Source organism: Candoia aspera, chromosome 12, assembly GCF_035149785.1.
Source record: "Candoia aspera isolate rCanAsp1 chromosome 12, rCanAsp1.hap2, whole genome shotgun sequence".
NCBI classification, from domain to species: Eukaryota; Metazoa; Chordata; class Lepidosauria; order Squamata; family Boidae; genus Candoia; species Candoia aspera.
The window spans coordinates 16276200-16303181 of NC_086164.1; the positions used below are offsets into that span (position 1 = coordinate 16276200).

Here is a 26982-nt window from a genome sequence, read left to right on the forward strand (position 1 = left end):
ACATAATTGCAGCATTTAAGGGATGATGTTACTGCATTTGGGCAATACTGCTGGAAGCTTCCAAAGGATGTCTTGATTTACCTTGTTTTCCAGGTGAGCCTTTAGTGCCTGGTAAGCCATTTAGACCAGGCAGTCCTGGAATTCCTGGGAATCCTGTAGATACATTTGAGAATGTTTGATGGCATATTAGGTGGTAACTGAGAGATAATAAATATACAGCAGCAGCATTTTCTATCTACTGCAAGGAAGTAGTAGATCTCTTTGGCCAAGAGACCTACCAGGAAGCTTACAAAGGTAACTCTGGAGACAAAAATCAATCCAGTCATATAATACAATACTGGATAATGTCGAGATCATGCAAGACGTTTTCCAAAGAAGTGGAGAATTCCTGACCAACTGCTTGTCAAAGCAAGGAAGTGAAACAAACATTCTTGGAAATAGAAACCTTTATACTGGAGCCTTCACTGAAGAGGCCCCACCCTAAGTCACCATCATGGATGAAACCAATTAATTGACCCTGAAATAGGAATGGCCTGCTAGGACGGGTGAATCAGGGACACCTAGCAGTCATCAACTGTAGCTTTCTCCATGACCCCACTGCTCACTCCCAACTGCTACCAGTAAGAATTGATCATTCTTCTCCAGCATGATGACCCACTGATCCATCTACTATGCCAAGAGTCTGCAAGATTTCATTTGTAATTCCAAACCACAACTTGAGTTTCTCTCTAAAACTAATGTTTTGAACCACAACCCCAAAATGCAAAACAAACCTTTTAGTCCTGGAATGCCAGGAGATCCAGCAAATCCTGGAGGTCCACGCTGCCCAGGATTACCTGGACGACCTGGGTTGCCCCTCGAACCACCAGCTCCAGGGAAGCCTAAGGGGAAAAATTGGGGGACATGGGCTGTGACATAAATGTAATAAATTAATAATAAAAAAAGAAATAATTTAAACTCGAGCTTCTAAAGTTGCAGAATATATACCTATATTGGGTTAAAACCTTCAGAAGCTGTGAGTCTTACTCAAGTGAACTCCACGGAATGGATTTCCAAGGACATAAATTTAGAATTAGAGAATGGAAGCACAGGATATTAAGTATTTAGCACTTACTTAAGTTTACAGCTTATATGAGTTACAACATAAGGCAATGCATGAAGGCTTCCAGAGTTTTCCCATCTAGACACTGACCAAATTTAATCCACTTTAGTTTCAGACAGATTAGATAAATCAAGTCTCCCTTGAGTCAAGGTCAACTCCACAAAGTTTTCTTGGCAATGACATGGAAGTAGTATGCCACACTTTCTTCTGGGATGTTTTTTCGACTTCCCATCTGGAATTCCCAAATGGCTGTCTCTTCAAATACTAACCAGAGCCAACCCTGCTTAGCATCCAAGATCAACCAAGCTTGATTACTTGCTGCCACCTGCTGAGATTTGGTGTAAAGGTGTGCATAGATAACATTGAAGAAGGTATGCAGCAAACATTAAGAGATAATGCTGGCTGGGGAATCCTGGGAGTTGAAGGCTAGACATCTTACAGTTGTCAAGGTTGAGAAACAGTGCCCTATTAGAATAGTTTCATTCCTGTGATCCTTGCCACTTCAAAGGACTGACACTCAGCCACGTTGCTGAATCACTTACTTTCAGACAGTGTCCTAGTTACCACACACTATAAATGAGCAAATCTAGAGTATCTCATGGTCAGTTGAAGTATTGATTGTCCAGTGAGCTTGCACAGATGCTTAAATGAATTCAATCTTAAATGAAAGTGGGTGCTTCCATAATCAAATAAACTAGTTTCAGGACAGGACCATGGTCAGATCACCAGGTACCACTTCCAGTTGAGATTGGCCTCTGGAAAACTGGTGGGCCATTTCTGGAACAGCTGGATTAGCATGGTCCAGAGGGAAAACTGAACACTCAATAATATCTTGGAATTTTCCTTCCGCAAGGACAGAACATTTTGCATATGGGAACCCACCTGGACCCACCCACCCCCCGCCCTTCATTTTAAATAAACAATATGAACCATCCTAAATAAGTTCTGCTTTTTGCGTCTCTTCTTTCAAAAATACTGCTGCATGATGTGTCACCAATCATGGGACAAAGCTGAACTAGATGTATGCACAATATATTATCAAAGCCTTGCAGAGAGCAGGAGGGCAAGTATGGATTGAAAAGTGGAACTCATTCACACATGATGCATGGATGGATGTCAACTTGGATGACTTAAAAGGAGATTGGATAACTGCGGGGATAAGGCTACCAAAGGCCAGCAGTCAACAAGCCTCTTAATGCTGGCTATTGAGGGACATGAGACCCCCCTTAGTTCTCACGAAAATAAAAGGAGGGAGGGGGGAAGTGCACTCAGACTTGCAAGATTATGTTATTGTAACTTGGTGTCTCTAGCCCAAAATGGACAAAATCTTTATCAAAATCTGATGAGATTTGAGTGATCTTGCATGAGAATTTGTTTCAGTATCCTTCAATTTTGCAGATATTTTTCTGAGAGTTCCAGAGAGGTTCTTGGATGCAAAAAAGCTGCTAACCCCAATGCACTGGAGCAGTGTTTCTCAACCTTGGCAACTGTAAGATACATGGACTTCAACTCCCAGAATTCCCCAGCTAGCACTGGCTGCATTGGAGGATCCAAACCAACACTTTGCTAATGACATGTCTCTCCCCAAGCATCAAAAGAAAATGGCTTTGGTTACCTGGTGGTCCTTCTTGTCCAGGGTTCCCCGCCATACCTTTCTGCCCTTTTAGCCCAAGACCTCCTGGGTAACCTGGGTCACCTTTTGCTCCTTGGACACCTCTTATACCTTCAAAAACCAGAAGAAAAGCTATTAAATTGCAATCTCCCCCAATCTAAGAAATTCTTGGAATTGAAAATTTGTACCCCTGTTTTTCTTCTGATTTTTTCCCAGGCTTTCACATCTCTAAGACGGATGAACTCAGTGCTTCCATGGGACAGAAGGAGTCCAAAATCATAGTTTCCACCTTTTCCAACTGACTCTCTTTTTAGCAGGAAATGCCAAGGCTGAGCTGGCAAATGTCTATCCAATAAACATGTCATTGAGTAACAGTCCCCCTACCATACTGCGGAACCACAGGGTTCCCACCCTATGGAACACGTTGCCCGTGGCGGTGAGGTTAGCCCCATCACTCCTGGCCTTTCAGAGGAATCTGAAGACTTGGCTCTGCTGCCTGGTTTGGGGCGGGGAGGGGAGTTGTCACATTTGGGGATGGCTAGTGCCCTAATGCTAGGAAAGACTGAAGGCAACAGGAGAAGGGGACGGCAGAGGATGAGATGGTGAGATAGCATCACCAATGCAATGAACATGAATTTGAGTAAACTCCAGGATACAGTGGAGGACAGGAAGGCCTGGCGTGCTGTGGTCCATGAGGTCATGAAGAGTCGGACACGACTGAACAACAAGTGCCCTAGAACGCTGGTTGCACACAAGAACTGAGTTAGATCATCTGCCACTCAGATTTTATTTTTATTTTTATTGTCTACTTGTAATTGTATTTTTATATCTTATATTTATATTGTAGGCTTATTGTTTTATTTTGTTGTAAACCGCCCGGAGTCCTCTGGTGGGAGGAGATGGGTGGTGGCAAAATTTGTTAAATAAATACATAAATACATTTCAGTTAGCAAGTACCTCATTTCTAGCATGCTGTCACAGAACCTGAGGAAGCTAACATTGACCCCTTAAGGAAGGTGGACGTTCACTTAATGTTCTAGTAAAAGTAATCTCAGGTAATCCTGCTAGTTCCCCTTCCTTGAGCCATTTCAGGCCATTGATTTCTTATTCACCTGGAAGCCCACGGTCCCCTCGTTGGCCCTTAGGTCCCACACCACCAGGGACTCCTCGCGATTCCCCTCGGTCACCTGGAAATGGAAACACAATCATCTGCCTTTCTCCTCAGCATTTCTGACAACCCACTACATGCCTCCCACTCCCAGAATTTTCTTGGAAAACCCTTTGGTTTTCCAGTACCATTTTCTCTTCCACTCTATCCTCCTTTGCTGTTTGCTTTTTGTATATGTATATGTATATCATTTTTATTAAGGACGTTTTTTTCCACAGGGTAAAAACAATGCAAAATTTGAGTTAAAGATAAGAAAAATGGAGAAAAAAGAACAGAAAAGCAAAAACGAAATAGAAAAGAAGAAAAAAGGAAGAATAATAAAGAAGTGGTTTCCAGTCTTCTTAACAGCAGTTATAAGTACATTTACATCTTGCTCTCTCTCTAAGGTTACATCAAATTTTCCTTCTTTCCATAATCTACCCTTTCTAATTATCCAATCCATAAATCATCAGTTCTTTTTTTTTCTTTTCTCAGCAAAAAGTCCATAAGGGCCCCTTCGTTGTTTGCTTTTTAAAAATGCTAGCAAGACCACACCAATGGCTTACCTTTTGGACCACGCGATCCCATCATTCCTGGGGACCCAGGCAAGCCTGGTATACCATCAGCGCCCTGTTGAATAGTCATAATTGATATTGAATTCAGCTTTTATTGTAGTGTGATTTGCCTCCCAGTCCCCAGATAGGAAGCTCCTTTCTGGTCACTATCCAGCAATATAGTTTTGCGACTCAAGTAGCGCACCCCAACCTGCTTTCCTTTAAAGGCGGTGAGTCTGCCAACTCTTAAAAATTTCTACCCAGCAAAGTTGAAGGTGAGGGTTATCCTCCTAACACATCTAAAGGGTGCCAGGCTGGGACCAGACCGTATTTTGAAGGGAGGAAGAAGAGAAAAGAAGCTGATTAAGGCCTAGTCATGATCGTATGGCATACTTCATAAACTCTTGTAACAGCCTGCACAACTTCACTTTTTCACAACTTTTTTCACAACTTCTCACTTCACAACAGATCTGGCCTTCAAATATGAGGTGGACAAAACCACCCAGTGTCCATTATTGTTAGCCCTGTGAAGTAGCCCAGGCAAGAAGAACAACCAGGAGTCCTAGCGCCATCTTTATTGTAAGGTTACACTAACGGAATCTTGCAAGACTGAAAGGACTCCTTCCTTCTTCCACTTTTATTCTTCCCAGAACTAGGGAGGGTCCCTCCTGAAACGTTTCCACGCCATCCTCTCTTCTGTGGGCTGAGAAACCTTTTTGCATGCTGGTTGTCCAGTCTGTGGCTCTCTTTCCTGTCTCCTAAGGTCATTCCCACATACCACAACATCTGTGGTACTTCACTATAATGTGCAAGCTTAGAAGACGCACAAGGTGTCACAGAATGTTTTTAATAGTATATACAGCATTTGGGGGCAAGGTAGTTGGTGGGGGTTCTAGAAATGGGAAAGACTTCAGGGCTACTGCCAACTCCTGTTTTAGAATGCCAGTTCCCATGGAAAGAATCTTCTGGCAATCTATGCAGTGCTACACAACCCAGCTGCAAGATCAACAACGAAGGATAGATTTTGCACAGCCGCAAGAAACTCTGCTAGATTCCTTTCCCAGTTGTTGGTTGTGCAGGAGTACAGGAGCACAGGAGACCAGGGAAACGCAGAGAGGCTGTCTCCTGGCTCTGTCCTCACATCTTCTGCCATAATCCCATAGCAGACACGGAGCCCCTTTAGGATCCTGGCTGGTCTGCTTCCACCTGGTGATGAAGATATGGACCAAAATCTTATGAAGGATCCAAAGGATCCTGAACTTGCTAGGAGTATACTAAGACTCAGAAATTCTAAAAACTGTTGCCACCACTGAACTTGGCTTTCTTTTCAAGGAAGATGGAAGTGCTTCCCACCCAACTAGGATCAAAAAAGAAAAAGAGAAAGGATACTTACCCTTCCTCCAGGCATTCCAGGAAAGCCTGAGATGCCACCAAATCCCTTCTGTCCCAATAACCCAGGAGGGCCAAACGTTCCTGGAAAACCCCGGTCTCCTGGAAGTCCTTTCTCTCTAGCGGGTGACCCAGCTCTTCCTGGAAGCCCAGGTTGCCCGTGGCGACCTGGGGCTCCTTTCTCCCCTAAGGAAAGAGCGATATAGTGTGTCCAGTGCTTCTTCAAAAATGCAGGTTGGCAGATTTCATTCGGCCTATTCTGAGATAAGTTACATGCTAAAGCAGCATGTGCTACAATAATTAGAGTTTTATTTCATGACACAGGAAATGCATGGGCTGGCATTCTGTTTTCCAAAACAGTTAACCTCAAGTCCACAGAAAAGGCAGGATGGCCATGGCTCTCTTCTGTTGGTCATCCCTGCATCCTCAACAGAGCTCCCAACTCAAGTAGCCATTTGTGCTTAAATGCGGTCTTGGTGGCAGATCAATGGATGATTTAGCCCAGCAGCTTGATTTCCCTAGCTAATAGTAGGGAAATTCCTTGATTTCTCTACTACTTAAAGAATAGTGAGAGCAACAGTCTAACCTGTTTTCTTCCACTCTTAGGAACTGGATGCTCAGAGCATATTTATTTATTTATTTATTTATCAATCAATCAATCAATCAATCAAATTTATCACCGCCCATCTCCCCGCAAGGAGGGACTCTGGGCGGTTTACAATAAAACAACATATTGCCTTTACAATCCCTGAAATGAGCCTCGGATGTGTTAGATGTTTGAAAGTTTTGTGTTAGGGATTTGAAGCACATCTGCAGCTCCTCCTGTAGTAGAGCAGGAATTAAATACTCCTTCAGTGGGTGACAATGCAACTTTCAGAATTCCTAGCCATGCTATAGTCACATCTGGTTCAAACATTTGGCCCAGCTTTCTCTCAGGCCTTTGGAGAGCATGGAAGTGAAATGGCCACATCAACAACATAATTTTTTCTAAAAATTTAGATTAATAGGAGTAAAGGCCTGGCTTACTTTATGAGGCGGTTGAAGGTTCCCCATTAAAAAAAAATGGTACTCAGAGCACCCACAAGGACCATCTAAAAATGAAGGAATAATATTCTTTTGCTTGCTTATTTATTTCAAACACTTGTGGGCTGCTTCCCATTAAAAGAACATCTCAGAGCAGTTTCCTTTCTCATCTGGGAAGTGAGAGTAGAGAAATTTGAGCAACAAATCTTAAAACTCTGAGTTGGGGAAGAAAAATAAGACATTTTGCAAAGATAAAATGAGTCAGTCCTTTAAAAGTTCAGCACAATCTTCCCACTGCCCCTCATTAGAGGAAGGCAGGTAAAGGTAAAGGTTTCCCTTGACGTAAAGTCCAGTCGAGTCCGACTCTAGGGGGCGGTGCTCATCTCCGTTTCTAAGCCTTGGAGCCGGCGTTGTCATAGACACTTCCGGGTCATGTGGCCAGCATGACGACTCGGAACGCCGTTACCTTCCCGCCGAAGCGGTACCTATTGATCTACTCACATTTGCATGTTTTCGAACTGCTAGGTGAGCAGGAGCTGGGACTAGCCACGGGAGCTCACCCCGCCGCGCGGTTTCGAACCGCCGACCTTCCGATCAACAGCTCAGCGGTTTAACCCGCAGCGCCACCGCGTCCCTTAGAGGAAGGCAAGTCTCTCACAAAAGGGGATTTGGGGATTCCCACTTAGCTTTAATTAAACAGGTCAAGTCCACAGACAAGGACAGATTTCCTTACTCTGGATTGGTTGGGAGTTGTAGTTCCAGTACATCTCAAGGGCAACGGGACAAAGAAAGCCAGCCTGGACACTTATCAATGGCCAAGTAATTCAGGACAAACACATAAAGTGGGTGTTATTATCTAATACCAAACACATACCTCTTGGCCCTGGAAATCCACTCTGTCCAACTGGTCCAGGATCTCCTCTGTTCCCTTTGAATCTGAGGGCCAGAGTTGGGGGCCTGAAAATGGGAGGACCAGGAGGACCCCGAACACCTCTGTCTCCTGTACAAAAGAAGAAAGAGAAATGCAGCAAGAGGCTGATTCTACCTATACAGATCCAGAGGGCACCAGACATTCCTGCTTAGAGATATCTAGATCTGGAGATCAGATTGTCATAATTTATACAGCCCCAAAGCACTTAGCAAATTACAGTATATAGAACAGAAGGAGACAGATCTCTCTCCTGAGGAACTTACTATCAAGAGTCTGACCCAGAAGAACTATCAAAAGAAGGCCAAGGGAGACAGATGTAAGCAGGAGAACAATTAACTAGTTGTTTCAGTTGCATATGCTTAGGTTGCGTTACAAGTAGAGTTTTGGAAGGACATGGGAAGAAGTTGTGACAAAGACTTCAGGGCTTTAAAGGATGGATGTGAAATAGGAATGTGTATCCTAACATGTATTCTGGGAGGCAAGTCTGAACACTGGGCAAGAAAACTCATGTCCTAGTCACTTTGATGCTTAACTACTGCAATGCTCTCTACATAGGGCTGCCCTTGAAGACCACCTGGAAGCTTCAGCTGGTCCAGAATGCAGTGATGGGCATGCCTCAGTATGCCCGTGTAACATCCCTGCTTTGCAAGCTGCACTGGTTGCTGGTTTGCTTCAGGGTGCAATTCAATGTGCTGGTTGTTACCTATAAAGTCCTATATGTCACAGGGCCTGGTTACTTGAGGGACCATCTGTCTCTCATTACATCTGCCTGGCCAATTTGATCCTGTAGGGTTGGTAAACCCTGGCTTTCTTCAATTAACCAATGCCACCTCTCAGGATCCCAGAAGTGCACCTTCTCTGTAGCAGCACCTATCCTCTAAAATGAGGTTCCCCCTGAGATCCGGATGGCTGCCACTTGCTGTTATTTAGAAGAGCCATGAAGACCCAGTTCTTCCCCCAGGCCTTTGGTGAGGGACAGTGAGACCCCTCGCTTCATCACGCTTGCCATCTTTTATCTTTATCTTTAATGTTTTATTTATTTTATTGTAATTTATTTAACTGTTGTGAGCCACCCAGAGTTGAGAGTTGGGCGGCATGCAAGTTTAAATAACAACAACAACAACACTTGAACATCATTGACCTTGACAAAATCACCATCAGTCAATTGCAAAAGGCAGTTTTACTTGGAACAACTTACATCCTGTGATGATACCTTTAATATTATTAAACAACAACATCTGCCTATCCCAGGTTCTTGGGAAGGACTCAATAGGTGGACAAAAATGCCAAATCCAGTCTAAACATCTGGCCGACTGTGTAACCAACCATAATAGCAAAGGTGAAAGGGGAGAGGTATAGCAGAAGGGAGGAGCTGTGTCAGAAGGATGGATTTACTTCAGAATCAAAGACACCACACACACAAAAGCTTCTGGGTTGGGTTGGTGTTATGCTGTGCTTAATGCAACATTTTTGGACTCACCTTTGAGGCCAGGGAAGCCAGAAAACCCAGGGTTTCCATTTCTTCCTGGTGCACCAGAAGTTCCTTTCAGGCCATTCACACCAGGGAGCCCCGGTCGGCCTGGCATTCCAGGAAAACCAATCATGCCCACTGAACCCTTTTCACCTAGTTTGGAACAACCAAGCCAAAGAACATAATTAGATCAGCCAACTGGGAAGTGGTCAAATCTTCAACCTTCTTTAGATCCACCATAAAAAGCAATGTAGATGGGGTGAGGTAGGGCTCTTTCACTTGGTCACTCTATAAGTGGCAGTGATGAAGACAAGGTTGCAACAATGGCTGAATCCCTTCAAACTAACTAAAGGCCAAAGGCAAAGCAAAGCTTTTGGAAACAGGTCTCTGATCAGAAGTTGACTAAGTGCACAAGAGGCCTGTGGTGATGTTAATTTCAGCCCATCTGCATATACTTTCTTTTCACCACCACATCCTGCCAATATACTGTATTTATCCTCTATATTTTTCCACTGACGTCAATGATTTTGTAAGAGGGAACATGAGTCCTAACCTGAAACAGTGAAATTAGTTTTATGATTATATTTGAACTGATTTCTTTAGTTAATATTAAAGGAAGAATATTGATCAAGCTGGTCATATTCAAAACTTGAACCATACTTAGCAAGAGTTTGCCGTCACCCTGGCATTAAAAAGTGGGTGGTGGGTTTTAGTCTCCTCTGAATAGAGCTCCTTCTCTATCCTGTTTGAATTACAAAAACAAACAAACGGTATTGTTTCTTCTTTCAATTGTTTTTGAAACAGTCTGGAGACTTCCTCAATAAACGTTTTACATACTTACTTACTCTTTCAACTGCTAGGAATATATAAAATAGTTCTGCTGTTAAAGTGGTCATCTCATTTCTCCATCTATCTTTATGTAGGGTTTGGGGAGGGGGTTTGGCACGATTGCCAATGCTGACTTTAGGATTGAATTTTACTGCTCTGTCTTAAGGCCCAAATCCCTCTTTATTATGTGATAAAAAGTAAGTGTCCTAAGCATTCTTAGAACATGCTTCTTATATCATTATTGGTGGAAGTTTTTCTGTTGAGGTATGCTGTTATATTACTAATTCCTTTATTCATCTGCATTATTGTAAAATACTTTGAATTTGTTGGGAAAGCAGCATTAGAAATATTTTAAAAGGAACTATCTGATTCCAATCGAAGAGAATATATGCAGCTGAGAGTTGAACTGTGGAGCCCCTGGTGCTCTCTGAGCCTTGTTGATTTCTTGCAGACGTTTCATTGCCAGATTAGGCAATATCTTCAGTGCTCATTGATGATGTTACATGATGTTACTGGCACTGTAACATGCTGCTGCTGATGGCACTGATGATGTTACTTAATTGGGTAATGAAATGTCTGCAAGCAAACAACCAAGCTCAGAGTGCACCAAGGACTCCACAAATCTCCTGAGCCCAGTCTCAGAGCTCACAGGTTCATTCAGAGCTTTCCTGAAAGTTCCAAAACAAATCAAAGCCAAAGATTCTCATTAAAGCCCATAACTATAAATTCCCAAACAATTACCTTTTGAGCCCGGAAACCCCAAGCTTCCTTCTAGGCCCCAGGGGCCTGGAGGTCCAGGCAATCCTCTTTCTCCAGGCTGTCCCGGCAGACCATCAGGACCTGGGAACCCTTTCATGCCAGCAGGAGCTGGGGAACCAGCATCACCTCTTGGGCCTTTGGCTCCAGGAAGCCCTAAATGTCCAAAACCAAAGCAAAATCCACCATCACAATAGTTTCAAAGACAACATTTCTACCATTCTTGCACCATCTTTCAGTGGGTTAACACTAAGCATTTTATTTGTATAAAGCTAACTGAACTGCAGCAAAAATCATGCAGCCTTTCTAATGCACACAAGATTAGAAACGTAAAAGAAAAAAGTATTAGTTGCCTAATAATTAAAAGGCCTAGGAAAGTTACTGCCTACGCCAGCAGATAATTGCCAACAGTGAAACCCCTTATGTTTGGGAGAATTTAGGAGTTATCTGTTACCATTTGGGAAATACATGGGTCATGGAGGCCACCAACAGGGGTTAGAAACATCTTGGTGTGTCAAATTACATTTCCTTCTTTCATTTTAAATTAAAACAAAAAGCATTTTCCAGTCTCTGTTCTTCCTTTCAGTATTCTATGCTGTAGACCAGTTTCTCAACCTTGGTGACTTTAAGATGTGTGGACTTCAACTCCCAGAATTCTGGGAGTTGAAGTCCACATGCCTTAAAGTCGCCAAGGTTGAGAGACACTGCTCTAGACATTGGGCTGGGCTAGATTTCAGTGGAGGAGACGTACTAAAATCAAAGGGATTTAAACTTGTACATGGATGAAGTCAGAAATTGAGCTTGACTCAAGGGAGACTTTAAGCCACGCTGGGGGCAGCATCTAGCTGGCTTATCTGATCTTGAAAAAGCTAAGCAGGGTTGGACTTGGTTAGTACTGTATGGGAAACCAATGCATAGGATTGTTAGCTGGACTGCGACATTGACAGATCTTCTAGGAGAAAGCAGTGGCAAATCACTTCTATGCTGTTGCCAGTAAAATTATCATGGGCATGGCCATCCAGTCTCCAGGAGTCAAGCTTAATTTGAACTAGTCTTTACTTCTTAAAATCAAATTTTGACTCAGGCAGAATCCAATTAATTATCTGTAAAACTGTGCTAACAATGCTAGAAATTCCTTTGCTGATGACCCAGCCCAATGGTGTGGAATTTAGGTTCTGAATTCATCATGGTGAGTCTTAAAGGTCCAGGTAACTTTTTAGACAGGCAGCAACCAAAATGAGTAATGCTGGGAGGCTAAAAAGGACTAACCAACTTTGTACAATACTGACTGCAACATCACCTAAAAGGCACAACTTCTTTTTCAGGAACAATATAAGATGTCTGCGGATGGAAGGAACAAGGGAAGATCTGACATCAAGCTGAAGTCCATGCTGATTGGCTGATTATTTGCCACTGAATCGGTGTTGACTCTTAGTGTCTACACAGATATACCTTCTCCAGGATGAGAAGTCCATGGGCAGCATTCTCCAAACACAAATCCCTTTCCAAAAAGCTGAGGGCTGTGGTTCTTTGCAGGGTTGAAATAAGGGGTATCACAGTCAGTGCAAGTTTTGTAGCAAAACAGGCTAGGCAGCTGTTAGTCCAAGAGTTTTTATGCTACAAAGCATTTGCTCTCACCTTGGCAGCCTATGTGGAGAACCCCAAAAACCAAAACAGTGTGACATCAGAAATGGAGAGATGATGGCAAATGGAACAGAAACATGGTGAGGAAAAACAGACAAAAACATGTGAAACAGGAAGAAAGCACAAGGCTGAGAATGAAGTTGATGACCTGGAAAACAATGGAGCTCTCTCTACACATGGCTTAAGTCAAATGTATGGATGGGCTAGACAGGGGGAGGCAGGGAGAAAAGTGAACATTGGGGGTGTGTGTGGAAATATTTGAGTAAGGGAAAGACTATTTTTCTCCAGGATTTTGTTGGAAATTTTTTATTCCCCCAGATTTCATTGTCTTTCCTTCCCATTCCAGAACTTTGAATTTGTATTTGAAGGAACTATTTCTGCTGTAGCATCAAGGCCAGAGAAGACCACCTTCCCCACCTTAATAGGCAGCACAGTTATTCATGGTGTGGATCAGGGATGGATTTTCCTCTAGGTAAAGGATCCATGCATGGTCAAGTGGAGCCAGTTTGGTCTAGTGGTTAAGGCAACGGGCTAGAAACCAGGAGACTGAGAGTTCTAGTCCCACCTTAGGCATGAAAGCCAGCTGGGTGCCCTTGGGCCAGTCCCTCTCTCTCAGCCCAACCCACCTCACAGGGTTGTTGTTGTGGGGAAAACAGGAGGAAGGAAGGAGTATTTGGTACGTTCACCGCCTTGAGTTATTTATAAAAATAATAAAGGCAGGATAATAAATAAATAAATATTTCAAATCAGTGGCAGTGCATATGCTGTATACTGCAAGCAGAAAAAAACCAATTCCTGGCACCTTCATAAAGGGATCAGGATGGCAATGGGAGGACATATCTTTGCTGAGATTATTGGGCGGGGGGGGGGCACTGCCCATCAATCCCAAATTAGAAAGGCCAATCGAAGAGGGCCCAGGAGCTGAAGCTAGTGCAAAATGTAGCAACTGTTAGTTTAGTGGCTAAATGGAACCACCCAACTCCAGCCCTGTGCTGCATTGGCTGCCGGTATACTGGACTCAATTCAAGAGGCTGACATTACTCTAGAAAGCCCTAAACCTGCCTTCCCAGCCTGAGAAGCTGCCAGAGATGTAGACTTCAAATCCTGACATTCTCCACACTCTTTGCTGAGAACAGAGGAGGCTGATGTCCTCACCTCTGGAAGGCACCAAGGCTGGAGCAAATGCCCCTAGATGGCACAGAGCCAAAAGATCATCTTCTTCAATATTGTTCAACCACCAAGGAAGCCTAACGTAAGGCTGCTCCACTCTTTGTTGGGCTCACAATGAGGTGACAAGGAGAAGGGCCCTCTCCATGGCGGTGCCCCAGTTACAGAACTTTCCAGTCTACCATATGTATTTGAAATGACCACTGAATACATGTTTGTTCATGAAGATGAGAAATTTTCAACCATGGCAACTGTAAGATGCTGTCTGGGGAATTCTGGGACTTGAAGTCCACACATCTTAAAGTTACCGAGGTTGAGAAACACTGATGTAGGCATTTGCAAGGTAACATCTGTTCCAGAACAAGAATAACTTCGAATTATGCTTGTGATAGAGCTAAATACTGTACTTGTATTGTTTTTATCTATGATAATAATTAGTTTATTGTGGAGTTGTTTATTAAACTCCATGCTGTTTCATATATGGAAACTTGTGGCTGTCACAACCTAATGGCTTTGAGCAAAAACCATTTCTTCTAAAACAGGTTTCAAAATGTCCAGGGATTTAAAGATGTTTTATAACTGCAACCCATCTAAGAGACTGTTGAGAAATTAAGAAAACCGGGCTCTCTCGTTGCTCAGAAAGATCACAGGATGGCGCTGCACTTAGAAAAGATGGACGAGAATAAGTGGACAGGGATGCAAACCTTCCATTGTTTAGTCATTCCTGAAATTAATGCATGAATATGGATTGTGAAAGTTAGTCACGAATGGTATGATCATGAAATGAAAAGGCTCATTTTAAGACAGTTCTGTTACCTTCAGTTCAGATGTTGGCACAATAATCTCTCATGCAGATTGGGCAACTAGATTCCACAGACAATTGCAACCAAGCAGAAGCTTTAAACCAGGGTTCGGTTGGCCAGATGGCATAGGTAGAATTTTGACAACCGTGGAATCCCTCACAAAACGGTGACTATGGAAACAGCTGGCTTCTAGACCAAAAAACTGTCCAGCTGAGGTGGCCAGTCCCAAAAGACCCATTTACCAGAAACCGAACTGAGACTGTACCTTATTCCTTTGCTAAACTACTATCATCTCAATTTCCTTTTTCTTTCTTCCCTGGTTGGAAGGGCTATTTATGAAAAACCGGGCAGCAGCCACCTGTCAGCTTATCTTTAAAAAAATACTTGCTTGCTTGCTTGCTTATTTGCTCACTCATTTCTTATTGCATTTACACCCAGTTCATCTCCAAAAAGGAGGGGAAAAGAAAGGCCTCCTCTAATTTTATCTTGCAGATGTAAGAGAACTCACTAAGGTTGAGTAAAAATGACTTTCAAAACATCGCTGATGAAGAGCAATGGATATTCCAGTGTCAAGCTTATCTAGGAAAAGAGCAGTTAGGCCATTCATTTGACATCCTGGGGAAAAGAGTCCTGCCTTAACAGAGACCTGCCTTAGGAAATTCATATATAAATGAGGACAGTTTTGTGCACTCGATTTCCAAGATTCTCTACCCCTAACGCCTTCTTCCTTGAAGTTAGACCTGATTAATGAGACTCTCTGAATCTTGCTCCCCTGCTTGTGCTCTTTGACCTATATGGCATCCAGAGACATTCTTGGGCATTAATGTAATCCTCTGCAATGTGCCAGCCTAACCCTGCTTCAGTGTTTTTTTGGCTGGCAGCTTCAACATTTGTTTTTCACTCCCATCTCCAGGTCTCTGGAATCTCCTGAATAAGTGTAGAAGCCCGAACACCAAGGTTATATCAAGCTCCAGGGTATCTTTCAACTGGCTGGATTGCAGGAAGGTTCTGTGGAGGGGATGTCTGAAGGCCACAAGGCATACCTGGTGATCCCAGAAAGCCAATTGCTCCCCTCGGACCTGGTTTTCCTTCGATGCCAAATGGACCTCCGGGCCCTGGTGGTCCTGGCGGTCCATCAAAGCCTGGAAGACCTGGTTCCCCACGTCCTCCTTTTCTGCCTGGCAGACCAGGCCTTCCATCCAAACCTGAAAACAACAACAACAAAAAGATCTGAGTCCCATTTTTTCCCCCCTTACATGAGTGCTCAGCAAAACTCATGGGATTGATTCAGGCATCATGCTGAACCTGACATGCCAAACCTGAGGTCGCCAACCTCTGGAAACCCCAAAAAGTGATGAAAGGAGGCAAGTACTATGTACACAGCTGGAGAGGAATCCTATTTATGATATTTAATTTAATTATCTTTAAATGTAGATGAATCTAAAGTCAGTGCAGATTTTGTCCAGCCCCATCAGGGTGAGTGTGGCCCTGATTTGACATTCAAGGGCCAAAAATGGCTCTCACCTTGGAAAAAAGTTGTGCACCCCTGTGTTAAATGGGCAGCCATTTCAAACCATAAGTAGATTCATGACAATGATGGGTAGGATTTGATCTCAACACAGCTCCTGATTAGTAGACTCCATTTCAAGTTTAAGAGGGCACCTCCAAAATGTTTACATTGATGTATAGACCGAAAGTAATTTCATTATAGTCTTATCTCATTAACTATAAGGGTGAGGAACTGTGGTTTTCTTCTGTAAACAGATGGCAGTTCTCATTTCCATTGAATTAGTTTGTCCCCAGGAGGTATCTGCAACCTTCTGGCTATAAATCTAAATACTTAAATAAATGTATGAAGAATTGTGTACATTGGCTTTGAAGGGAAATAAGACAGTGCTTGCTTTTTTTTTGGAAAGGGTAAGATGCTTTATTTAATCACCCAATTAAAGTCAAACAAGTTAATATAGACATAGCTGGATGGCTGATTTTGTTTGCTTGCTTATGTTTCCCTTATGCATTTTTAGGGGAAAGAAAAACATATTCCAGGAATTGCAAAAAATGGCAACTTCTACCCCAACATTTTACCCAGAAGAGAGGATTTGCCATTTGTGTTTTTTTTTCCTTTTGTGAGGTATGTGAACCAGCCACTGTGGCTTGTAAATCAGATGGATGATTCTACAATGACGAATGAGACCACTGTGGATTGTTCCACCAAAACAAGCCATCAGTGTCTCCGTAGATAAATCAAAAAGCTAGATCTCAATATTCTCTTCAGTTTACTTCTTTAACCATTGAGCCCAGTTCCATCCTTCTATCTTTCCTCTTTGAACTCAAGCTAAGACATAAATGGGAGAGTTTCCCATCCAAAAAAGAACCACAAGCAGACCTGTTTCAGTAACTTTTCTGTGTTCTTAAACCAAACAAGAAATGTCTTAGAACTCACCTTCTGGTCCAGGAAGGCCAAAATCTCCAGAAAAACCTTTATCTCCTGGTAAGCCAGGTAGCCCAGGTTCCCCTTGGGGTCCTCGTTCAGCTCCCAACACATCTCCCGGAGATCCCTTTGTGCCCATCAAACCAGGACAGCCTTCACTGCCAGGCAACCCATCTGACCCATCAACCCCTGGTAGTCCTTTAGAGCCTGGATCTCCACGAGGGCCAGGAAAGCCTTTCAAGAAAAGGAAGGCATGATTTTTAAATAAGGCATAATTTTTAAAGTAACATTGACAGCCACAGCCCACGTGTCCCATAATCTGCACATAGAATTATGAGCTGGGTCCAAATGGATCCAGGGGGATTATGATTTCCAGCAAAATCTGGACTGCAATGAATGCAGCTGAGGTTCCAGAGGAGAGCCAACGTCGTTCCATTTATACTTGATGTGCAGAGAATGGTGTCGCAGTTATGCTAGCAAACCACCATTGTGTCTGTACCACAAAATAAATGTCCACAGGCTTGTGGAAGTACCACAGTTGCTGATGCATTAAAAAAATCTTTAGAAGCCCTGTAAAAGCAACTCAGTGGAGACTGAGCATATTCAGTGACCATCTATTGGCCTTGCGAGGTAGTCCAGACAAGAAGCACACCCAGAAATAGTAGCTTTATCTTTATTGAAGGTTACCTTAACAGAATCTTGCAGGACTGAAAGCACATCTCTCCCCTCCCCTCCCCTTTACAGCCCAAGAAACTAGGGAGGGTCCCTTCTGAGACATTTGCCAGGGCCCTTTTCCTTCTGTGGGCTCAGCTGCCTCTTATCTGACCGTTGCTTACTCTGCAGTTCTTCCTTCTGTCTCCCAAGGTCATTCCCACATACAAGTACAATCTAGGGCAAGTTAACTGTAACGGACAGGAAGATGGAATGGATTCCACCCAAAAAGGCAAAGCTGCTGATTGAAACCATGAACAGAAGCACCCCAGGCTCCGTATCCTGTTGCATTTCCAACTGGCCAACCATAAGGGATATCCATTAAGGGAAAGCATATGGGTTTTGCTCAACCATTTTTGGGCTCCGTTCCCTACATTCATTGGTGGGAATGGCAAATTTTGGAATCTGTTGGTGGATTAGTTAGATTAAAATATTGTTGAGGTATTTCAGTTCGGATGACTCCTGGTGACTTCATGGATACATCCATGTAGAGGTCTGGGCCATATTATGGAAGTGGGTTGCCAATGGCTTCTCCTGGAATTTTCTCTTTTCTGGTTCTTACCTGGCATTCCTGGGAATGTAGCCAATCCAGGTGTGCCCAGTTCTCCTTTTAAGCCATTTAAACCTGGCTGCCCTGGAAAACCAGGAAGTCCTTTGCTCCCCTTGGAACCTGAAGATGGAGGAGAAAATCAGTTTGGGGAGAAATACAGACGTGTCCTCCTTAGCCTCCTAGAAAAAAAAAACTGTAATGATGCTATGACTCACCTAGATGCTTTCTGCATGGAAGACCTGCAGCTAGTATGGTCAATCTAGGAAGGGTTAATGCCCAATGTGACCTACCTGGAAATCCTGAAGGTCCAGGAAGTCCGGGTGAACCAACAATTCCAGGGATTATGCAAGGCAACATTTCTCCTAGAGATAGAAAATGTCTTAAAACTTTGATGATTTTCTTTTTGTTTCAACAAAATGGATAAGAACTTTTTCCATGTCCCCTAGAAAGTGGTGGCAATGCCAACATCTCAAGATCTACCAGAAAATAAAGTGCTCTCTTCTCAAATCCTGCTCTGTCACTTAGGGACAATTCCATGTGGAAGTTGGGTGCAGGGGATGAATCACTGGCAGCCCTGTGATTCCATGCCACTGACAAGAAACAGCTGATTTTCTTTGCAGTCATCTGCAGTGTAGCCTGTTTCTCCCTGGGCTTGATGCCCATCAATTTCTACTTCCCAATTTTTTTTTTGCCCCCATAGTTGCTAACCTGCTATAGGGCCCTGGCATCTTCACACCTAGCTCTGAGGTAGTTTTGCAGCTAGCAAAAATTTTATGCTGCTAAAAATAGCATGATTGATGGTTGGTCTCAGTTGGTGACTGCAACGTGTTCTACATAGCGCAGCTTTTGGAGATGACCTGAAAGTTACAACAGGTCCAGAATGTGGTGGCTAGACTGTTGGAGGGTCCAACTTTCCACTGTAGGATAGCGCTGATTTTGAAAGCACTAGTTGGAGGCAGATTTTGGTACTCCCTTTAGACATTGTACCACATGATTGACTTCCAAGAGGGACTGATTCATGATAGAAGACAACTCTACCATGGGCTATCAGCCCTGAAGACTTGAGATTATATCTAGGTATGGGACAGCATGCCTTCAAATACCACTTGCAGGAGAACAGTGGAGGGAGAGGAGTACTTTTTGACCTCCTGCTTGTGAGAGGCATCTGGTGGGCCACTGCAATAAAATCCAGTGGTGCTATTCTTGTAACACAGCAGCGGTAGCCTCTGGTTGGCTCAACTTGAGTTTTCCCAATGGCTATGAAGACATTTGTGGGTGGTTGCTAGACTGACAGGGAATGTCATGAGTACCGATGGTGAGCAGGAGGGGGCCCCTATCCAGGGGGGAAAATGCATGCGTAGTACTGAGGAGTTGAGCAGCCATTCAAAGAGACACAGATCAGACCCGCCTTAACTTTTGGGGTTTATCTGTCTGGGTTTTCCCACGCTTCTTCAGTTTGTTAGGATTTTCTGTCTTATGTTGCAGTAATAAACACTAGAGACCTATTCCTTGTCTCAGCGTGGTTCCTGACTGTAGGACAGGGAATGATTAAACTAGCAGTGGGGAAGTACCATCAGCTATCATTAAGATTAGCCAGGAAAGATTGAGGCAAGAAGGGCCTCATGCAAAAGAGCAAATGATCTGATGACCACTGACCACCAGTCATGACTAAAGGATGTCCCTACCCATGATCATTCCCCTCGATTTCTAATTATAAATACCTTTTGTTTCAATTTCTGTGGACTATTTCATTTTCACATTCCCCAAACGAATCTGTGCAGAAGTGCTATTGCAGGCATAGAATGGAACTGTCCAAATTTTCATGGCATGAGTGTGGAAGGGAAAGGGCTTTGAAGGCGCTCTGGGGCTCCTGGATTGCTTACCCCCACTCAGGATTTGCAAAACACTTTATTTACTGATACAAAATCAAAAGGAAAGGAGCAGTGGGGCTTTCTAAGCTTCCCTTCCTCAAATTATCCTCCCCTCCCCTCCCCTCCCCAAGATCCGGTGAAACAGCAACTAATACAACAGCCCCCCCCCCCCGCCCAATGAGCACCAACCAAGTGAATGCAAACATGGATGTCAACTCAATCCTCTGCCAAGGTGTGCTAACTGATAAAAATCTCAGCCTACGGAACGGGGCAGCGGGTGTCCTCTTGGTGGCCACAGCACCAACTGCTCAGGGGCCAAGCCCTCAGCCTTCCACAGTCACTGAGCAGCTTCATGCAGTAAGCAAGATACAGGAGCACACAGCCAGAAGGAAGCAGGTGGCTAGCACTGCAGTGCACAACTTTGGGATGGGGCAGGGGGAGGGGAAAGCACTGGTAAGCAAGCTCCCCGTGGGTGGTGACCCTCGCTACAGATGTCTCTGTCCATCGAGAAGGATCTGCTCCTCCACATTGCTGAAGGATCTGCTCCTCCACGTTGCTGAAGGACATGCTTTCTGGGGTGTATGTGTGAGAGAGCGCCTCGTGTCGTAACAGGAAGCAGGAGGGTGCACCCATTCCTCTTGAACTCACAGACCCTTGCTCTCACCTCCCTGAGCGTCTAAGTCTCCGTTACCAACCTCCTCACCGCAGCAGCAATCACCTATACCGGTTAAGCAAAGGAGCACAAGTTAAAACAAAGCAGAGGGGAGCGGGGAGAAGAGAGAAAGAATGACCCACAAGACTACAAGAGGGTTGGCTGGCATCCCGAGCCACCGAGATTCACAGCACAGTAGGTGATACGCGCGGGGTTAATCCACCCAGATAGTTGTCGTAAGAGCTAGAAGTTATAAAGCAATTAGAAGACAAGTCTGCTGCCACATTTAGAGACAATGCTTACAAAGATGGAGGGGGAGACAGGAAACCTGGGTTCCCCTGGGCATTTAGCAGGCCTATCTTTAAACTCTGGGAGAGGAAGCATGTCCCTCAGTGAAGGACCCGATCCATATGCACGGAGTCAATGTGCAAAGTAAAATTAAACCCGCAGTAGCAGAAGAGACATGCTGCCTTGGTTAGAATTATTGGGGGAAACCTTGCATGAAAAACAAGGAATCAGCATGGGGTTGGTCTTTGTTTTCTGGGCTGAGGCAAGGTGGATCCCAAGTCGAATGTGAAGACTGAATTCCACGGGGGAGAATTTATGTCATCATTGTCGTCATCGTCGTCATCATCATCGCAATCCAATTGCAGAAGAGAGAAAAATCTAAGATCTTCCTTTATGTCTGTAAAGCCACCTCAAGCTGAGAAGAGGATCTAAATTGCATTTAGATCCTCTTCTCAGAGAGCTTGAGGGGACTTACTTAGGGATGGGGTGTCTTCCCTAATTTTATCCCCACAACAGCCCTGTGAAATAGGTTGGGCTGAGAATGAGGGGCCCAAAGGCATCCAGTGAGGCTCATGTTCTGCCGGGGACCTGAATTGGTTCTCCCAGTCCAAATCTAACAATTTAATGGCCCACTATCCTGGCTGTTGTGACCAATTCAAAATCAGTTTAATCCCCATGCAAATTACCTGGCAGCCCTGGAAGTCCAGGTTGTCCTGCAGAACCACTGATCCCTGGGTCACCTGCAGGTCCATAAAGCCCCTGTGACCCCGGAAAACCAATGCCAGGTAAGCCGATTTCACCACGCCTCCCCTTTGGGCCAGGTAATCCAGGGAAACCTTTGTCTCCTGGGTAGCCAAATCCATCATCACCCTGAATAAACAGAGACACAAAAAAAGGCTATGCAGAAGAGAGAAAAATCCTCCTATTAAGAAAGATGATTAGCAAAGTCCTCATGATTCATACTTTTTGATTTGGAAGCAAAGGTCTTGAGGGTTGATAAAGCCCACCTCCAAGGAAGAAGAACCTGCACCTCCAGCTTGGGGTTCGGTCTGGAAAAGGAACTAGCTCTTTTCTCCAACCCAGGCAGTCTCCAAGCCCTCATTTTCCAAAGACATGGCAGATCCTTGATCCTGCGGTTGTCCTTGGGAAAATGATGTTTCCCAAGTCTACTTGCTTTCTGGTATGGTGGTGTAAGAAGCAGCCATGTAAGTGGATGGGGGGGGGGAGTCAATTATAGGTGGATGAAATGCTTTTATTGAGATAGCAGTTGGGGTGGAGATGGTTCCTCATCGTATCTTCACCTAGGAATACCACCATATTTAATCTAAATGTCAGCCCTTTGACATAGGCAGAAGAGAGTTTGCAAAACCTGAGAACTTCTTTGGTCAAGGACTTGATGAGTTGTACATGGTGGCATAATCAAAGGAAGACAGGCTGGTCTCACAATCCCTCACCAGGAAGACTGCTGGCTAGGAATTCAGGGTGATGAAGCTCAGAATCTCTGGATGCCAATTTGGGGAGATACAAGCATACATTTATTGTAAGGGGCTCCAAGATGGACAAACGTACCGGAAGACCATGTCGACCTGGGACACCTGGCACACCATCCCTACCAGGAATTCCGGGTTGCCCTGAAGGACCTCTGAGTCCTTCATTCCCTGGATCTCCTCGGGGTCCTCTGCCTGAGGCTGAAGATGGTTCCCCTTTTTGTCCCTTAATGCCTGGAAAACCAGTTTCACCTAGGAAACCCTAGAAGAAGACAGAAAGAGTTAACCAATAACAGATGATGTACTCATTAACTGCGGGAGCGCCTGATCTCCAGTTATTTCTGCCTGTCCCACAAGAACCAACAGGGTGGGCTTGCTCTGGTCCTTTCCATTAAACAATGTCATCTGATGGGACCCAGCAGACAGGTCCTGTCTGTGGAACATCCACCCCTCCCTGCATCAGGATGGCCCCAATCCTGCCACCTTCACATAAGACATTGAGAATTAGGTTTTTCTCTCAGGCACTGGGGCAGGGTGCTAGGAGAGCCCATCTTTAGGAGTTACTGTTTGAACCAGGTTGGCCTTGGACGTGCCATGCTTTTATTTTTACTGCTTTTGGTGCTTTTTTGATTGTGGTTTTAACCCCATTTTTAAAAACTAAAATCTCAATAGGCATGTAAAACCAGGAAAAGAAAAAGAACCAAAAAAGGGGGATAAAAGGGTATGAAACAAATCAGTGAACAAGGATTTTACAAATAGTATAGAAATTATAATTTTCCAGTATCTCATTCACTGATTGGGAATAACTGGATATATTATATTATTTTAAAAGCCTGAAAATTGTGATGAAGCTCCAAGCAGAGCTAAATATAAAGATCCACGGTCAGCACAATATGAGTCAGAGAACGAAATTATGAACCACAATAAATTCTGTGCATACTAGTCTATTCCACTTTAAGAAGTTCTGTAAAACAGATTTTATGCAGAGAGAAACCCAAGTTTTGCATGCAGTGCAAATCCATGAATTGAATTGTACGTCAGGAATGGTTTCCTAAATTAAATTCTGCCTCAGATTTACTTTAAGATACAAAGTTCTAGACCAATGTTTCTCAACCTTGGCAACTTAAGATATGTGGACATCAACTCCCAGAATTCCCCAGCCAGCAAGCTGACTGGGGAATTCTGGGAGTTAAGGTCCACACTTCTGGAAGTTGCCAAGGTTGAGAAACACTGGTCAAGACAAAGATATATTTCCTACACATCTGCAGTTTGCAATCCGCAAACCTTTTCAATAAAAAGCATATAGTATCCTTGCAGCATTTATCATGTACAAAGTTAATTCAGTAGTATACTTTGTGGGAATATACAGTTTAGTAAAGTTTAATAAAAAAAATCACAGGTTGAAAGGGCAATTCAGCTTTTGAGATTTCTTTCATTCTAGAACGTATTGCTTCCCAACACTGTTGAGCTTTACAACAGTGCCTCCAGATACGAAAAAATGATCTGATCTTTACATTTCCAGAAATTTTTAGAACCTGAACTATCAATCTGAGCAATCAAGACTGGAGTAATATGCCAACTAGAAAACACCTTATACCCATTTTCTTTAAGTATAATGTTTGTGTAAGTTTAATATTCTTCCACTGAAAATCCCAGCAGCAGAAGAAAGATAGTAACTTCAGAACTGCCCTTCAATTTATCTCACTCATCACCTCTGCTAGCAGCCTACTTTAGGAATGTAAGAAGCAGTTTTATCTGGAGTCAGAACTCCATAAAATTCAATGCTGCCAAAGCTGACCAGCACAGGAGTTTTCCTAACTGTATCTGGAAATGGCCAGGATTGAAATAGGGACCTTCAGGATACAAAGAAGATGGTTTTCAGCCCTTCTGCACCAACTGCTTGGAAACAAACATGGCATTTAAGATGTCCTTTGGTATCAGGGAGGAGGAGGAAGACAAAGGAATACAGCCTCTGATGGGTGAAACTCTCTTGGCTCACTTTGACACAACACTGAGAAGCTTTAAGCTTGATTCTTGCAAAGAGCAGAAGAGGACAGAAAACTGGAGCCAGATTAAAAAGCGGAAGTGCAATTCTTTATTTCAGGAACACATACTGGGGCTTTGTTAGAAATGGCTGGGGAGATGAAGAGTTGCTAAGTAGTGGCCCAGCAAAATATTACTTTGACCTGATCCTCTTCGGAGATAGAGGAAAGTCAGATAAATATGGCCACCTAAGCAGCCTTCTAAAGATTAATTTCATTCTTCCCATCAAACAAAAAGGTTTCATTGCATTCTCTGTGTTCTGCTTATCTAACTAGTTCTGACACTGTTCCCTATCAGACAAGAGAAACTCATTCCTTACTTACCGGTGGTCCAGGAGGACCGAGTATACCATCTCCTGGATCCCCCAAGGATCCTTTTGGTCCAATGTCACCTGGTCTTCCAGGTTGACCAGGGCTGCCTGTCTCCCCTTGCAAGCCAGTTCTTGTGATTCCTCCATCACAGGCACAATCACCACCTTCCCCTGGGAAAACAATCATTCACTTCAGACATGCACCTAAACCATGGTTTGCCTCACCACAGCTGAGATCTCAAACCATGGTTGCAGCTTTCAGCAGACAGCTCACAATCCAGAACTACTTGTTTTCTTCTGTTTTTTTGTCTGCTCAGCATTCTGGTTTTGAAGATGTGATCTACGCTGGTGCCCCTTATGAGGGAAGAGTAGGGCGTTTCTTCCAAGAAGCAGAGTGCAAGATCTGCTGACTGTGAATTTAAAGCAAACAACAGAACAACCCTTTAAAAAAAAAAAAAGGTTGTCTGTGATTGTGCATAGGTTCAACCATAGTTCCTCCATCTCCATGTTTTAGTGGTTTCTCTCTGTGTATGTTTTAAAGCAATCAGTCCTTTCCTGGCCCATGATCCCTTGGACGAAGGAAATATGTATTTAATTAACCAGTGTTATGGTCAAAGACCAAAACAGAGACACCAGAAAACAGAAAAAAACCCAGTGTAAATTACTGATAACCCTAGACAGACGTGTAATCATAAAGGTTATTGAAGTTACCAACATTTATAAACAATCAAATTATCAAGAAGCTGCTAAAATGCCTCCTATCCCCTTTTTGGCACTCTGCCAGTTCTCTAGTTGGTTTTCCAACCAACGTCATCAGAGAAAGAAAGGAGAAAAAGAATCTGGTCAGTTTCATAGTTTCTTCCAGTCAGTTATACAATACTGGTTGGAAATCCTGGCTTGTTTTTGTATACTAGTGTATACTTTTTTTTTTTAGCCCAAACCCACAAATAAAGCTGAATTACAGAAACTGGAGGTTGTTTTAAACACAAAAAGTAGAACCAGGAGAACATAGGAGAGCAAGTCTCTTCTGCAGCATGAGTAAAAATACTGTCATGCTAATGGGCTAAGATGATGGATACATTGCTTCTATAGACCCCCATTGCCCAGGTAACTGGCAGATCTTGGAAAGCTAAGCAGGGTCTGGGCTGGTTGGTGCTTGGATGGGAGACCTCTGGAAAATTCCAGGGTTGTTGGCTAGACTCGGAAGCCTAGAAGAAAGCAGTGGCAAACCACTTGCATCCTTTGATCCAGTAAACTACAGAAATGCGTCCATGAGATCACCAGAAGGTAGTGCAACTTAAGGACAACTTTGCAGCTCTTACTCAATTCCCTCTAAGAAAAACAACTTCCAGAAGCAGATTAATGGCCATGCCCTCTTAACATATTCTTGATTCAACATTAAGTCCTGTCTTGATTATAAATCAGTCCATCTCTGGTTTATGGGAAAGGCTGAAAGAATGTATCTGGTATTTGTTCATCTAGCTCACTGAAGTCAGTGGTCAGATGATGAGTCTGGCTCCTTCCTCCAAATTCTAAATATGAGAGTGGTTAAGGTGTTGGACTAGGAGTGGAAATAATCAATAGTTCTAGTCTACTGATATAAAGCTAATAAAGGGGGAACCTCCTGACTCAAGGCCCAAGCATGTGGCCCAGAGATGGAAGGAGCAGCTAAAGCATGCTTCCTCCTCTGATGGTGGAAGGAGGTAGAACTGAGAAACATGGGAGGGACAACAAAGAGCTTCCTCCAGAAGCACATAGAGAATTTGCATCCTAGAGCAAACTCATCCACATGCTAATGAGGCATGCTGATTTGCTGGGACCTCCAACAAAATAAATAGACACAGTCCTTGTTTTCATCAACAGAAGGCTTTGTTTGGGACATGTGGGCATGGATCCTCCAAACCAAAGTGAAAACTAAGTCCAAGAAGTAAAAAAACAAATAATGTATGAGAGGACTAATGCAAGATTTTGTTGCACATCTTACAGCCACCATGTTCTGAAAAGAATGTTGGGAACGTTGGGGGAAAAGTCCATCAGACAATGAGAGTTCGACTCACCTTTATACCCTTTGGCGCCAAAGATTCCCGGGGGCCCTCTTGGTCCAGGGATACCTGGCTCCCCAGGTTCTCCATTAAAGATCGCACCTGCTGTGTGTATTGTATCTGTATTTTGAAAGAAAGATTTTTAAAATCCACAAGGATCTAGAAAGCCG

General features: G+C 43.6%; 1 protein-coding gene across 2 annotated transcripts in view; it reads right to left on the reverse strand.

Annotated features, from left to right (window-relative positions):
• Window positions 1-26982, reverse strand: part of COL4A6 (collagen type IV alpha 6 chain) — a 174713-nt gene that overhangs the window by 19394 nt on the left and 128337 nt on the right. The window contains exons 20-37 of one of the 2 annotated variants that reach the window (XM_063313370.1): window positions 26828-26932; window positions 24784-24941; window positions 22500-22679; window positions 21617-21800; window positions 20655-20708; window positions 18410-18481; window positions 18132-18239; window positions 16871-17092; window positions 15471-15632; window positions 10799-10969; window positions 9239-9382; window positions 7702-7827; window positions 5809-5990; window positions 4428-4491; window positions 3827-3901; window positions 2718-2825; window positions 774-881; window positions 82-153 (exon numbers count right to left, since the gene is read on the reverse strand). In XM_063313370.1, the coding sequence (XP_063169440.1) occupies window positions 82-153; window positions 774-881; window positions 2718-2825; window positions 3827-3901; window positions 4428-4491; window positions 5809-5990; window positions 7702-7827; window positions 9239-9382; window positions 10799-10969; window positions 15471-15632; window positions 16871-17092; window positions 18132-18239; window positions 18410-18481; window positions 20655-20708; window positions 21617-21800; window positions 22500-22679; window positions 24784-24941; window positions 26828-26932 (2295 nt within the window). The remainder of the gene's footprint in view (window positions 1-81; window positions 154-773; window positions 882-2717; window positions 2826-3826; window positions 3902-4427; window positions 4492-5808; window positions 5991-7701; window positions 7828-9238; window positions 9383-10798; window positions 10970-15470; window positions 15633-16870; window positions 17093-18131; window positions 18240-18409; window positions 18482-20654; window positions 20709-21616; window positions 21801-22499; window positions 22680-24783; window positions 24942-26827; window positions 26933-26982) is intronic. The other variant, XM_063313371.1, reaches the window with a different exon arrangement.